At 35.9% G+C, this 14,829-nt stretch overlaps 1 protein-coding gene across 38 annotated transcripts in view; it reads right to left on the reverse strand.

Annotated features, from left to right (window-relative positions):
- Positions 1–14,829, reverse strand: part of RBFOX1 (RNA binding protein, fox-1 homolog (C. elegans) 1) — a 1,244,625-nt gene that overhangs the window by 27,576 nt on the left and 1,202,220 nt on the right. For 34 of the 38 annotated variants that reach the window (XM_014936484.1, XM_014936479.1, XM_014936480.1 and 31 more), the window contains 2 exons: positions 9,247–9,286; positions 704–768 (listed from right to left, as the gene is read on the reverse strand). In XM_014936484.1, the coding sequence (XP_014791970.1) occupies positions 704–768; positions 9,247–9,286 (105 nt within the window). The remainder of the gene's footprint in view (positions 1–703; positions 769–9,246; positions 9,287–14,829) is intronic. The other 4 variants (XM_014936476.1, XM_014936482.1, XM_014936475.1 and 1 more) reach the window with 1 other exon arrangement.

A 14,829-nucleotide genomic window follows, 5' to 3' on the forward strand; every position in this document is an offset into this window, starting at 1 on the left:
GACATTGACTTCAAAGGGGTCCAAATTTTATCCTGCAAGAGGAAAAGTTAATTTATGTGACATTGCTTTTAGTTTACAGACGTTAAGTCTTTGCATGTTTCTTTTATGCAGATTTTGATAATCTTTTATTCCTGGTATTATTTCCACCAAATGTGGTTTACATTTTGAGGATAAAAATAGAGAGCAAAAGAAGAATAACTGAATTTTTTTCAGTATTGAAAAAAAATCATATGGCTGGAAAGAAAGCAAATGGAAAAAATATTGTTTTGCCTTGAATAGTTCAAGCTTAGACACAGTTCATTCTCAATTTCCACTGACTAAAACAATGTCAATGAGAATTGAGGGCACTCAATAAGTTCAGGTTTTAAATCAACTGAAATAATACTCCTAAGACGAATAATGATCTTTAGTAGCAGACCATCATGAAGCTGTACATATATTTATCTACATTGTACAAGGGTCACAGACATTAACTGGATGATCTACAGCTTGGGAATGAGCACATCTCATGCCTGATTCTCAATTAAGGCCTAAAATCTCTCAATTTATGGCTATTCATGGATTATAATAAAACAGCCTGCTTTAGATATCACAATTATCTGCAGAGCAACAAGACAGTTATGAGACTTCAACAAGGCAAATTTATAGAATCATCTTCAACTTCCACTGGTCAAATATTTATTAGCAGTAAATGAGGTCTTACCTGTCACTGTAGGCAGCTGCAGTGGCAGTGGCAGGCTGGGCATACCGGTAGGCAGCATAACCACCCTGAAACACAAACTCATGCTCTAACTGGATTGTTACAGCACCTTACAAAACATTTTGCAAAATTCAGCAACAACTGAAAGAGCACCATCATGCTGTAAGTTCAGTTAAGGGGTTATATACATAGGAATTATTTCAGTGCATCGTTAAGCAAAATTTATCATTGTACTTGTTGAGATTTGTCCCAGAGATCAGGAGAAAGCAATGAGCTGTATTCATCATTTGTTTTTACAAGACAATACTGTCCTCTTCCACAACTTTTCAAGTAGCAGTTGTTCTTATCAATGAGGTGTATGTATATTAATAAAGCAATCCTGAATTCAAAAGAAAAACCTCAGCTAATAATAAATTCTTTTTTGTACAAAATACGATTTATCATGTCTGGTTGATTAAACCTATGAATTTGTGCACTCAATTAACACTTAATGTTACATACGCTTCCAATTTATACATAAAATTATAATGAAGAAGCAAAATTCTCTTCTTCCATGAATTAACATTCAGTTGTATGTAACAGTAATTGCAGCTGTTCAATTAAGCAAACAGGACAAACAAACACACATTTGAAAGGAATTGTGTGCAGTGATGCATTGATTATCAAACTGTGAAAACAGCAGAGCTTCCTGTTCAATGGACCACGGTGTTATATCAACCATTTCAAAATGATCTCAGCATGCCAATTAACAAACAGAGGCCAGTCTCCACAGATAACACAAACACGATTTATGTCCCAATTAGAATTCACCACCCCATAATCCTCTGGGACAGGGGACTTTTGTATTGTCTTTCCCACCTTCCCCCCACCTTAACAAAGAGTTGAATAAGAAACTATCAGATCACCCAACTTTGAATAAAACTCCCTGTTTTGCTAACGTGTTCACTTTAATGAATTGATTTTTTTTTTCTTTATTTTTGGAAACCTGCATTCACACAAGAGATTACGCTGAACATGAAGAATAGGCTATGATGTGTCAACCTTTACTGTAACAGTAGCACATTTTTACTGCACAAACTTTTATGGTGTATCTATTTTGATTTTCCAAATAAAAATTCACTCCTTTCAGAAAAGCAATTTCAACTTCTTTAAAAGCTATTTCCCCTTCTACTACTTTGTTTGGCGGACTCACTTTCATCCCTAACGTGTAGACCTTTATAGGTTTGAAGATTCGAAGCAGGTTGGTTTTGGAAATCAATCATTCATTGATAATGCCACATCACCTCAAGAATAAACATATGTTCTACATATACTGACAGCTCATTAGAAACTCCAGGCTTTGAATTGCCAGCTTTCTTGAGGAACATTCTGTCTGATTTTTTCAAGTGCGCGCATAGAGAATAGTCCATTTACCTCCCTGCTCCTGGCGAGCTCCCTGCCAGCAGCAATTGTGTCACACAACCACTGGAACACGGCAGGGGGGCTCAAAATACTAGACGTGCTCTCCCTTTTCCAGCAAGATGCTTCTCTGTGCAAGCACAGCAGCGTCGAGACAAAATACTTTCTCATTTCAGATCATTTGATTTTTTTATAAACCAATAGAAGGCTATTACTGTCAAAAATGTATCACAGGCACATATTGCTTGCAGGTATGTGCATACAGGCAGTCAGATGTCAAATAATGTCACCAAGTGCAAACCCAGCCAGTAAACAGCGAGGCTGAGAGATGATAATGCAAGCTGCACACCTGCTCTGGCTTCTGCTACAAGGAGAAAGGTGAGAGATCATACAAATATATCTATTCTCCCCTCCTGGTTTTTGAGTGCTAAATATGGCACATGTGGGTTTTTTTTGGGTTTTTTTGCTGGGTTTTCTTTTTTTGAGTGTTGATATAAGGGAGTAAAACGAGTAAAAGCATAAAGAAGATACTGAACTTGTTTTCACCATCCAGTCCTGAAAAGGCGTGGCAGACCACCAGGCATTCTGCAGTACAACGTGATGCTGTTCGCCACACGTAGGACTCCTTTGCTTGTCCTATAGTCCATTTCTAAACCCCCTTATTTAAACATGAGAGCCACTTCATTTCAATCCAACTACGAACGTAATGACCCCCACCGCTGTACAGAAATAAGAAAGGGCCACCATGAGAACTATCAATGTGTTCTTAGTCAGACAAAAGTGAGACAAGCGGTTCACGCTCTGGCTGGTCTTAAATTTGTGGATGGTAGGCTCTGTGGGGATTGTTTTTCCTCCCTTTATATAAATACCGTGAGAAATTGGTCAGTTTGTGAAGATGGACCATTTCTTGATCCCTAAGTTTAAGAGTTGCATTCCTTTTATGGTTACATTTTGATTTGCTTTCATCAAAGAATTGCTGCTGAAAAATGAAGCTCAACTCTAAATTTTGTTATGATGCTTTGGATTCAACAATCAGTATGACACTTGTGAGAATCCTGGAAAGACAGAGTCTAAAGCAATAAAAATAAAGAGAGATTGAAGTTATCGAATTTTCTTGAAGTCTTTGGAGAACTAAAATGCACTAAAATCCCTACCATCTAATGTCATGATTTCTTATTTTTAACATAAGTTATCATATAATTACACATAAAAATATTCTTAAGCAAATTATTTTTATGGGGTTTGTGTTTTGCAGTTTTGGTGTGATACTGTTTTTTCATTGTTTTAATGCAATAAGATGTTTTACTTCAGATGATTTCTCATTGCAGCAACAAAATACCTGACGGTACACTTGATATTGGGAATTAGGATGGGAATCTGATTAAAACCCCTGAGCTCTAAACTTCTATGGTAAGTTCTACTTTACAATTTTTCTCTAATTTTTAACTTGGCTGATACCTTAGATGAAGAATACACTAGAACATTCACTACATATACATCTTGAGTAATATATTAAATATTTAGGCTCATGCCTCAGACTATATTGCAAAATAAAATATTTAGAACAAAATTATGTAATAATTACATAATAATAATAAATGATTTCCAGTTCCTGTTTTAGGAACCCCTCACTCTGTACATTGAAACAGAAACTACCCGACTGTAATGCTGTAAATCATTATTTTGAAAATTCAGCTGAAATAATAAACTCAGATGAAATAATGAAAAAATGTGTACTGCCTTATCTGTGCTCCCATATTCGCTACTTCCAAAACAACAATAACACAGTATTACAGCAGCTTAAGATGTCTTAAAATATAAGTAGAGAGTCAATACATTCACAGTTCAAACACTGAGTTACATCTCACTGAATGGGACACTCACAACAGTAAGTGGTGTATTTCAAGGGATATGAAGAATATCTGTGATTTTGTGATAGAATCTGGAAAATAAAATGCAGCTGGTAGACTACGCTTATAATTCATACACAGAGAATCCATTTTCTCACATAATTATTGGTATGATTTTACAAGATTCTCCATTCAACATAATGAGTTTTTGCCATCAGTCACTATGTCATACCTGTGGTAACTTATAGGCTCTTGCAATACTGCTCTATAAAGAAACAGAAATGTAATGATTTGAATGAGTAAGGAAAGAAGGCCGGAAAGAAAGATATAAGGAAGGAATTTAGACAAATTCCCCGAAGTCACTCATTACAATTTTCCTTTCAATGTTTTATACATCTCTGTGGCTCAAGCAAATTGAAGAAGAGCAGTGGGATCAGTCAAAGATCAGTAGCCAATTGTTACAGACAAATCTTAATCAATTTTCTTTGGTTTTCTGTCAGTTCTCACATCCAGTTTCTCACATTTAGATAAGACAAAGTAGAAACAGAAAATCAAATGCTTGTGAATTTTTAAATAAAGTTTGTATATCTTTAGTAAGAATAATTTCCACAAAAACAAGTAATAAAAATGCACATGTATAGATTACAAAAACATGTACACATATGTGCATGTATCCTTTTTAAAATATCTAAATTACTTTTTTTATCTTGATCTCAGACATACTGATAGTGCTTATAATATATAAGGATAAACTAAGTGACTCTAAATAGTGGGTATTTTTTTCATTAGTTTTTCCTATCACTAACATATTTAATATTCTATGTGAATAATGAGAATTGTTTTTCCTTAATTTTTACTTCCTATACTTCCTTTCACTCCAGGATCTCAAAGTATTTTGTATACATAAATTAATCAAGGTTTAAAACCTTCTCTAGAACTGAGAATTATACCTACCTTATTAGCTACAAATAGAAGAATGGGATTAAAAATGGCATGAATTCCATGCAGCCCTGCAGAACATGGAATGTAGAAGGAGTAATTTCCTCTTCCTCCACTCACATGATACTGAGGTTTAAACAGTATTTGTTCTGCTCAGAATAAAACTTTGAATGGGAGATTTTAAAATAAAATACCCTTCTTAGTGCTGGCTCAACTTCTGGAATGGGGTTATGTGACAGGTTCATGTTATTTCTGTATTATTTTTCCCAGAGATATAGAATCATAGAATCATAGAGTTGCCCAGGCCGGAAGGGACCTCCAAAGGCCATCTAGTCCGACCCCTCTTCCTCCACTCACATGATACTGAGGTTTAAACAGTATTTGTTCTGCTCAGAATAAAACTTTGAATGGGAGATTTTAAAATAAAATACCCTTCTTAGTGCTGGCTCAACTTCTGGAATGGGGTTATGTGACAGGTTCATGTTATTTCTGTATTGTGTTCCCAGAGATATCTGTTGCCTTAGAGAAGCTCTTGGTAATATATCCAAACTGACACCACCTGAGTAGTTCCAACCAAATACAAGCACCAGGACCAATCTAGAATTTTTTTTTGAACGTGCTGTTTATACCACAAGTAAAGATCAGAGAGGTGAAAACACATTTCAGCATTAGATCTCAAAACTTTAAAAAATGTATCATGGAGTGTTCCCAAACATAGAGCACCAGGAGGAACAATCCACTGCTCCTTAGGGAGTTTCTTGCCCTTGGAAAAGTCATTTCTCAAATTCTCATTCTATTTCTGTGAGTCACAGGAAATGGCACATCCTCCCATTTACAAAACACAAAAACTTTGGTACTTAGAAGTCTTCGTCGCTAACTGCAAATCCTTGCTTTTCACATTAGAACAGCACAGTATCTGATTGCACTGATGGACTCCCACCTAGTATCAGGGGAATGTTGCTTAGATAATTACATCTGCTTTTTCCTTGGGAAATAAATACATGCTCCACCCTCAATACCATCCTAGCTTTGAGATAAAGGTAATGGCAGTAGCTATTGATAATCTCATTCCATATCCCTGATCATAAAAGCATCCTTTATTCTTGATCAGTAGCTCAGAAAAAGATCTTAATCCCATGTACTCCTATGTTGTGAACTCTCACCAGCTGCAGTATCACAGGTCCAGAATCCTGAGAACAGGCTAGAAAATCTTGCCATGAACAATAAGGCTGGCTAATGTACATTGCAAAATCCAATTACCAAAGGAATTCTGAAGCTGGTGATGACAGACTTTGGAAGTTTCTCAGATTTCTTTGCCTTTCCTATTTCAGGTGAATTGAAGACCGACATGTTCTGAAAACATTCTTTATGACAATGGTAAAAAAAAACCAAACCACTTTTAAGATAAAGCAGAGCAATAGTGTAGAGCTATTATTCGAACTGCATATTTCTGCATCTGTTACTATTTTTGCTTCATTTTGTGGAGCGTATTTTCTTATTTTCACAGGTGTCAATCTTCATCTAGGAACTGCTATATTTGCTGGCAGGCAACCTTAATTCTCTTTTAATGACTTTTTCTCTTAGTGAATCAATACTTAATTTTAAAAGGTCTTCCTTACTTCCTAATCATCTCCTTTATTTTTTCTACTCTAAGGCACATTTAAAAAGGAATTCAATAGCTCAGCTATTTCAGAAGCATTATTACGTTCCACACAGAACTATATGAAATATAAAATATATTATATTACATCTAGAATCATGGCTGTTGATTTTTCATTTTAGACTTTCCACCTATTTTTATATTCCTATTCTCTTCTATTTCTCTGGTTAGTATTAAGCAACTCTGTCTCTGCTGTTCTTGGTTCATCCTGCAGTTTTCACCCAACCAGTAGCTTCTTTCTTTCCACAAAATCTACCCATCAAAGACTATATTGATAGCTACTTAAGAAAATACTAGAACAGTACATATTACTGTTGAGACTCAATGTGATCATATCAGAATGAAACCCACTTTGATATACTTGTTAATGTATATTTTTGGTCTGCCTTTTCAGTACCATGTTCTTTTTGTTTTGCTTTCTATGGTATTTTTAAGGTTTCTCCACACTACTATTAAAACCTACATTGATAATTTTTTTTTCTCCTTTTTTTTTTTTTTCCCACAAAGCATTTCTTCTTTCACAAAGCTTCAGCTCTGCACTTTAAATGAAAAGCTGAGTAGAACTATGTCATAATCAATTGGGATTTAATAAATAATTTGGTCTGCTGCAAACTGATACACTAAGAACTAATACACTGTGAATTGCAAGGTTTCTTTTGATTTATGCCAGTTCTCTCTATTTCTCTCTCCCTCCCCTGCAAAATTCTTTATATGCAAGAAAGAACAAACATGAATAAAAATGAATTATAAAATAAGAAGCTCTCTACATCATAAAAAAAAAGAAATTTCCAGAAGAGTGTTTTAATTCTGTCAGCTGCTTTAAAGGTAAACATTCTGCTGCATTAAGAGGACTAAGAAATGCAATCAGAAATACAAGGCTGCAACTGAGTGAAAACCAATGCACCAGTATAGTTATTCCATCTTCTAATGCATATGACTATTACAGGCAACAAAACTGAAGCTGTACAAGAAATTAGTAATTTCTTTGGTATCTTCCTCATTGAAATCACTTTCCAATTGGAATCAAAATGCTGAAGTCTGTGAGAGGGTGTGAGGTCACCTGAAATTATATTGTCAGTCACCAGAAGAGATATTCCTGTTTTTCAGCAGCAGTGGGTTCCAAAACTACAAACTGCTACATTAACATTTAGTTCCCACCTCTACTATCACATGAAGCAATCCCGAGAAAGATGTCTTGTTGCCTTTCAGATTCAGGCTGGTAAACTGAGCAAAATGGATGTCATCCTTTGACAGTCTGAAGAAATATGATAATTGGAATCCACCCTTGAAGAGATTCCTCACTGTACTATCTATCCTGTATAGCTCAAACGTTCAGCAGCAATGTGTCTAGTGAGATCAGAGCAGCACACTACACTTGAGTAAGACTTTGGGTGATTCTCACGTGTTGTAAACAATATGTTACCGATAACATCGCTAAGTACCTAAGTACACTGGGAGAGAATTTTAACCCATGCTAATTTATTTTAAATATATTTTTTAATCTACACAAATTAATTTTCAGATAAGTATCAGCCTTTTCTACCTCCATCAGAAAAACAAAACCTACTTCATCCATAAATTCAAATTGGTTTCGTTCTTTATATAAAACTTATTTAAAAAAAAAAAATCTGTTCCCTTGGAAATAGTTCTAAAAGATTGTTGATAATGAATACAAGGAATGTTTTCTAGACTACCTATTGAATTTTTAATATTCATACCAATTTCAGCTCATCCATCTCTTTGTATTTCAACAGAGCCAGAGCAACAGAAGTAGGCTAGAAAGTTATCTAGTGAAATAAAGATGATACCTGTAAATTAGGACCAGATTGCTTTATCAAAATAATAACAAATATGAAAGATTACTGGAATATCAGTAAAATATTTTACATCTACACATAGGGTATAAGAATTAATTATTTTAAAAGAGCGATATTCAGCCTCAACTACCTGAAACCTATTGCAGGTGTAGCAAGTAACCTCTGCATAAATTCAAGGTAAAAACTTCAGTATTAGTGACAAACTTTAAAAAATATTATTTAAAAGGAAATTGGTGACCAATGAGGTGAAGCAGCTAAGGATGGATCCAGGGCTATAAATCCTTACTAACAGATATAACCACTTCTTATATCATGAGCGGTCTCTATCCATTTCATTTTAATTGAAATAAGTGGATTTTAAAAGAGCAGATGGAAGTTTACTCAGATTACAGACAATACGTAGCTGTAATGAGCTCTACTATCATCAAGGCGCTTAAAAATATACCCACTGTTGCCTGGTTTTGGGAAATCTCTATCTGTCTATAAAGTATTTTCGTACTTCAGGTATTAATAATACTCAGCTTGTTTTGATTTTTAAAAATGAGCTTTTGGGGATTCACAGAAGAATGTTTCTGCTTTGTTTTCATTTTTTCTTTGAACTTCAATTTTGAAGGGAGACACCCCTCCACACACACGCACAGACACTTTTCACATCTTTTTGCATTCATTCAGCATTTGATTGAAGAGTTAATTCAGCTCCACTGAACAATGATAGATGTAATGAACAGAAAGGTCTTCCAATGTGAGAGATATTCTTCTCAATTCTTTCTGACAGGCAAGGGATGGTAAATAGACAAAACAGAGTCAAGCTAGGCAGCAAACTTGTAAAAAGAATGACTCTGGTAATGTACAAGGACAGCATGCACATCAATGAATACTTACATAAATGTCTGCACCATAAAATCCATCCTGGTATACAACACTGCAAGGATGCACACACAAAGAAAAACATCCATATTAGTGCATTTCCACATGCAAATGCCACCAACCCCTGCACAGCGGAGGTTAGTCTTGTCACAAAAACAGAGGGAGGGGGGAAGGAAGGCACTCTTCACATTGGTTAAGGAGGTTGGTAGTAATTCTCAGAAGTGAAACTGTACCAAATACAACATCTTATGAAGTATGCCAAATGCTTACTGAAAGAGAGGCAAAGTATGGCAGGATTGGAAAATATTTTTCATAAGGTTTTGTGGTTTTTTTTTTTCTTCTTTTCTTTAAGGAACCACATTTTGGCTGCATTTTTTTCTATAAAAAAATTCAGTGGGCCAATCCTACTATAAGTTTTAATACATCAACAAAATTTTATCTCCTGAACTACTACTTTCTTGTCCTGCAATTATGTCAACCCTCTGAAACAAAGCAGTAGTTGCATTTCTTAGATGGAAAGCAAACACAGCGTAAGTTTATATGGTGAGAGAAGTGTATGAAATAATTATACTGGTGGCATTCTACACATTGGCTCAAATCTTAATACTTCAATGTACACAGAGATCAGAGTATTTACAGGTACTGCATTGCTGTGTGAGACACATTTCTGCTAGTGACAACAGGTCTGTTAAGAATGTAATGGCAGTATTCTTATTTTAGAAAAGTATTAACCTCCTCACTTTATCATTTTACAACTTTGGCAAACATGCCAATGGTTCTGAGCTGCCCTGCAGTTTTGGTTGGATACATTACTACATCTTATCTGAAAAAATGTAGTATTGTTATATTGCTGTTAACAGCTCACCCAGCGATTGCTGCATTTCAGCCAAGATAAGTCATCAGCATAAATAGTTCAAATTTTAGATTCTAAACCCTTCAGGACAAATGACACAGTGTGACAGAGATAGTTTAAATGATTACAGTAAATAAAACTGGAACTACACAACAGTGGCCTACCAATTGCACACATTACCTAAGTCATGCAATTTTACTTTCATTTGGCAGTTCTGCAACTTAAAATGGGTATTTTCAATATCAGAATCAACCCAAGCTGTTTCGAGAGCTAAATATGAGAGCACACAATAGGGTTTTTGCAACAATATTTTCAATTTAGGAATACTATTATCTGGGAATAATAGCTATTATGAAGTTGCTAGCCTAAGCTGTTTTACAATTTCAACAAGAATTTTCATGTCAGAAATATAACTGATCTATTGAGGTCAATGACCAAAACCCACAGGGCTGAGCTGGTATGTGTCTAAGTCAGAATCACTCAAGAAAATCATAAATATGCATACATGCACACAAACCACATTGATAAAAACACACTGATGATAAAAGTTTGCTATGGAATAATAATGTGTGAAAACTCGGCTCCACTTAAATCACAGTGTCTGCCATTTGCTTCAGCAAGGTCAAACCTCTACTCATGTATTTTTCTATTTATTATGTCTGCAGAGCAAAATACACCAAACCTGGTCTACATTGGTAGCTTTTAGAGAGCTTGCTATTTACACTGTACCATACCCTCATTCTGGTTTTGATATTCTGATTATTTTAAAACATTACGTGTTTTTCTTATACCTGTCTGCATGTAAAAAATAAAACATTCCATGTCACTGGGAGGTAGAAGTACACAACCGTGAACAACAGGGAAGGAATTTTATGAGATAACATACAAATGATATAAAGTTTACTGAAGATAGAGGGCCCACAACCCTCAGTTCCTCACATCCCTGAGCCACTCATGCTGTGGGGAGGTGGACGACTTGGGAATGCAGGAGTGAAACTGAGCCTGGGAAGAAGGGGCAGGAAGGGGGAGAAAGTGTTTTAGGTTCTTTGTTTCTAAGCATTCAACTGCAATTTAATAGGCTATAAATTAAATTAATTTTCAAGTGAAGTCTGTTTTGCCCACGATGCCTATTGGTAAGCAACCTCCCTGTCTTTATCTCAACCCAAGAGCTTTTCCATCTTACTTTCTGCCCCTATTCTCTTGAGGAGGGGGAACGAGAGCACAGCTGGGTGAGGGTCTGGCCGGCAGCTGAGGTCAGCCCACCACAGCACATTAAAACATACTACCTTCTATTGTTACTATATGTTGCTATTTAGCAAATAGCGCTTTTGAGAGAATATGTGTCAGAAAGGGGACCTTTTTTCTTCCTCCTCTTGCTGCTCTGTGGATATACAGGGAAGATGTCCCAAGATGAATAGAGGCTGATGCATTTTGAATTCCCAAGTGCAGCTGTTTGTAATCTTGGCTAGGTTACTTCATCCCTAGGCCTTCCTTTTACATATAACGCTCAGTCCTGCATAGACAGAAACTTATTCTGAATTCTAAATAGGCAGCTGCTTGGTAAATATGATACTGAAGGAAGTACCCTGAGACATGAATGCAAGACTCCATCACTAAACATGGTTAGTATTAAGATGAAGTGACAGAATCAGGCAAAGGAGTATAATGCTCTCAATCAGGACGTGCACTATGAAAAGATATCAGTTTATATTATTTTATTTCCTCCATATGTATATACTGTATGTTAAATATAGCATACTTGTAATTATACTATAGTATATAGTATGATAGTGATGTTAAATATAAAACCTTCTCCTTCTTTTGAAGTTTTAAGAAGAGTAATTCTTCAGACTTTTCAGAGAATTTTTCAGAGAATATTTTTTCTATTCACTGCCCTTGTCATTTGTTGACTCCTGTGACTGAATTTTACCAGTGGAGTCCAATGTATTTTCTAACAGCACCTTTCATCGGAAGGACAAAGTGTAAGTCACCAAGAGCTATGTTTTGCTCTTGTCCTTTTCTTCCCTTCAGTATATAATTTTCCAAAGGGTAATTTGCTTGGCTTATCATCCCCCCATTCTCTGAAGCTGTAGGCAGAAAACAGATGATAAGTCTCAAGCATGGGAAAAGACTGAATGCATCACACAGGGACCCGTGTCACCACAGCTCCTTTTACATTTTATATTCAAAAAATTGTCTTGGCAGACGGATAAATCTTGAGTTCCTTGTAAACCAGCACAGGGTCTGGAAATAGTCACATTACTGACATCTGAATTACTTCACCCAGGAACGGATGATATGTTAATGCGCTACCTGGAGGCTTTAAAATAAGAACAACAAATTTGGGGGATTTATTCAGTTGTTTATTATTTTATTGTGCTAAGGAAAACTCAGAGAGAAGAGAGAAATCTTGATTTAATAAGAAAATGTGCATCTAAATAACATCATATGTGGCAATCATTTCCTGAAATTATTTTTCAATAAATATGAAACTGTTTTCTCATCAACTATTACACATCTGCTTTGCATGGCTTCAGCTGTTTTATTTTAGACTGTGTGTCTTATAATCATTTTTTGGTAACTATATTAAGATAAACTCTTTACTAGTTTAGATTCCACCTTTATAATATCCTGGGAGGACTACATCTGTCTTCATTATCATTTTTCTATTCTCATCTTTCAAAAGGATTGGGTTGAATTATCTATCAATGACATAAGAAGACAGTTCTTGACTGCACAAACCTTAGTTCAGTAACTTCATAGCAGCTGAGTATATACAGCTCTCAGCCATACACACAATCCGCACAAGTTCACATAAATAACCTAAGGCAGATTAAGTGCATGGAGTGATTAATTCAGTGTAACAAACGGGCATTACAACCATGATTTCATTCATTGTGTGGGAATCATGGTTATGGTTTGCTATTTCCCCTCCATCACAAAGAGAAAGCACCTGAGGAACAAAAGTTCTTTGTTTTCTGATTACTTGTAGGGTTGCCTTCACTGTCCTACACATACTTTCCAGATCTCAGAAATCACCTTTTATATAAAACCCTTTATGTGAAGCCTTCATAAAACATATAGCAGAAGAGATGCAACTACAACCTTATTTAAAATAAACCAAAGAAAAGACTGAGAATTAAAGGAACACCTTTCAACACTCTGATAACACAGCTTTCATGGTTGTAAATATAGAACCAAGACTCTTGTATGAAGCTGTTTCATCTTTTTAGAACATTCTCCAGGTTCTCGTCTTTCCAATCTCAACATTTTCTGCTATGAACAAGTTATATACTCTGCTTTGGAAAACTAATTAAGGCCATTGCTGCAGAGAACAAAGCTGGAAGACATAAATCACTGTGTGCTGGGAAAACATATTTTTTCTTCTAACAATTGCACATATATACAAAGCACAGAGTCCAAAGTAAGAGGAAGTTTCTGTGAGCCCATAGAAGTGTATTTGAAAAAAACATAACCATCATAGTAGATGTAGTAGCTTATATGAATTATCCTTCTTTCTTAAATTCAGAATAAGGTGTTGGAAAATAAAGCTTCTTTTTAATTGTGAATCCATTAGAAAGCAGCACTTCAAAACAATTATTGTAACAAAGAGGAACAGTTTCTGAACAGTCTCTGTTCTCCTCCACCCTCCCCAACGTCACAATTTTATTTGGGGTTGGTTTTTTTTTAAAAAATTCTTCTTTTCAAAGAGAAAAAAAAGCATACTGCTACCCCCTATTTTCCCAGGAAACACACCAGAAGTGGAGAGACGTACTCAAAGTTAATTCTCTGTTATAGAATCATAGAATTGACTGGGTTGGAAGGGACCTTAAAGATCATCGAGTTCCAACTCCCTGCCATGGGCAGGGACACCTCCCACCAGACCAGGTTGCTCCAAGCCCCATCCAGCCTGGCCTTGAACCCCTCCAGGGATGGGGCAGCCACAGCTTCTCTGGGCAACCTGTTCCAGTGCCTCACCACCCTCACAGGAAAGAATTTCTTTCTGGTATCTAATCTGAATCTTTTTTCTTCCAATTTAAAACCGTTACCCCTGGTCCTGTCACTGCACTTCCTGACAAAGAGTCCCTCCCCAGCTCTCCTATAGTCTCCCTTCAGATATTGAAAGGCCGCTATAAGGTCGGCCCAGAACCTTCTCATCTCCCTGTTAGCTTCATCAGAACTAGAAGGAGCATAGTAGAAATGTGAAAGTCATCACACAGTAAACTTGTAAAGAACTTGAGGCAAATGATGCTGGAACAGAATGGCTTCTTGATAGTTTTACTAATAATGCTATCTACCACCACTATCTGCTACGCTACCAGATATACAGTGACACTGGCTTTTCAGGACAGCAGTTAAATATGGAGTATCATATTAATGATGTTGTACTATTCAGCAAACGATTTTCAAGAATGCTGAGGTACTAGTTGCTGCAGAGTTCAAAAGCTATGACAGGCATGAAAACCAGATCACCTGCTTTCAGTAGTTTACCAAAAAGAACAAAAACTGCGTCCTTCTCCTTTCTTTTGGCAATTTAAGTACTGTCGTCCAAAACCTGTCATATGAGCACATTTACATGCAGCTTCTGCTTTATTAGGATATTGCTTACACTACTAGTAGGCACTGTGTCAATAAAATAGAGAATCCTAGAAAAACACAGGTCAAGCCAAGATTACTTTTGTTTTTATATTTCTGTTTCTTACTGGTTTGTGGGGTTTTTTTAGTTTAAAAATTATTTTGCACAA

This window comes from Calidris pugnax, unplaced genomic scaffold (genome assembly GCF_001431845.1).
Source record: "Calidris pugnax isolate Ruff unplaced genomic scaffold, ASM143184v1 scaffold17, whole genome shotgun sequence".
In the NCBI taxonomy this organism is placed as follows: domain Eukaryota; kingdom Metazoa; phylum Chordata; class Aves; order Charadriiformes; family Scolopacidae; genus Calidris; species Calidris pugnax.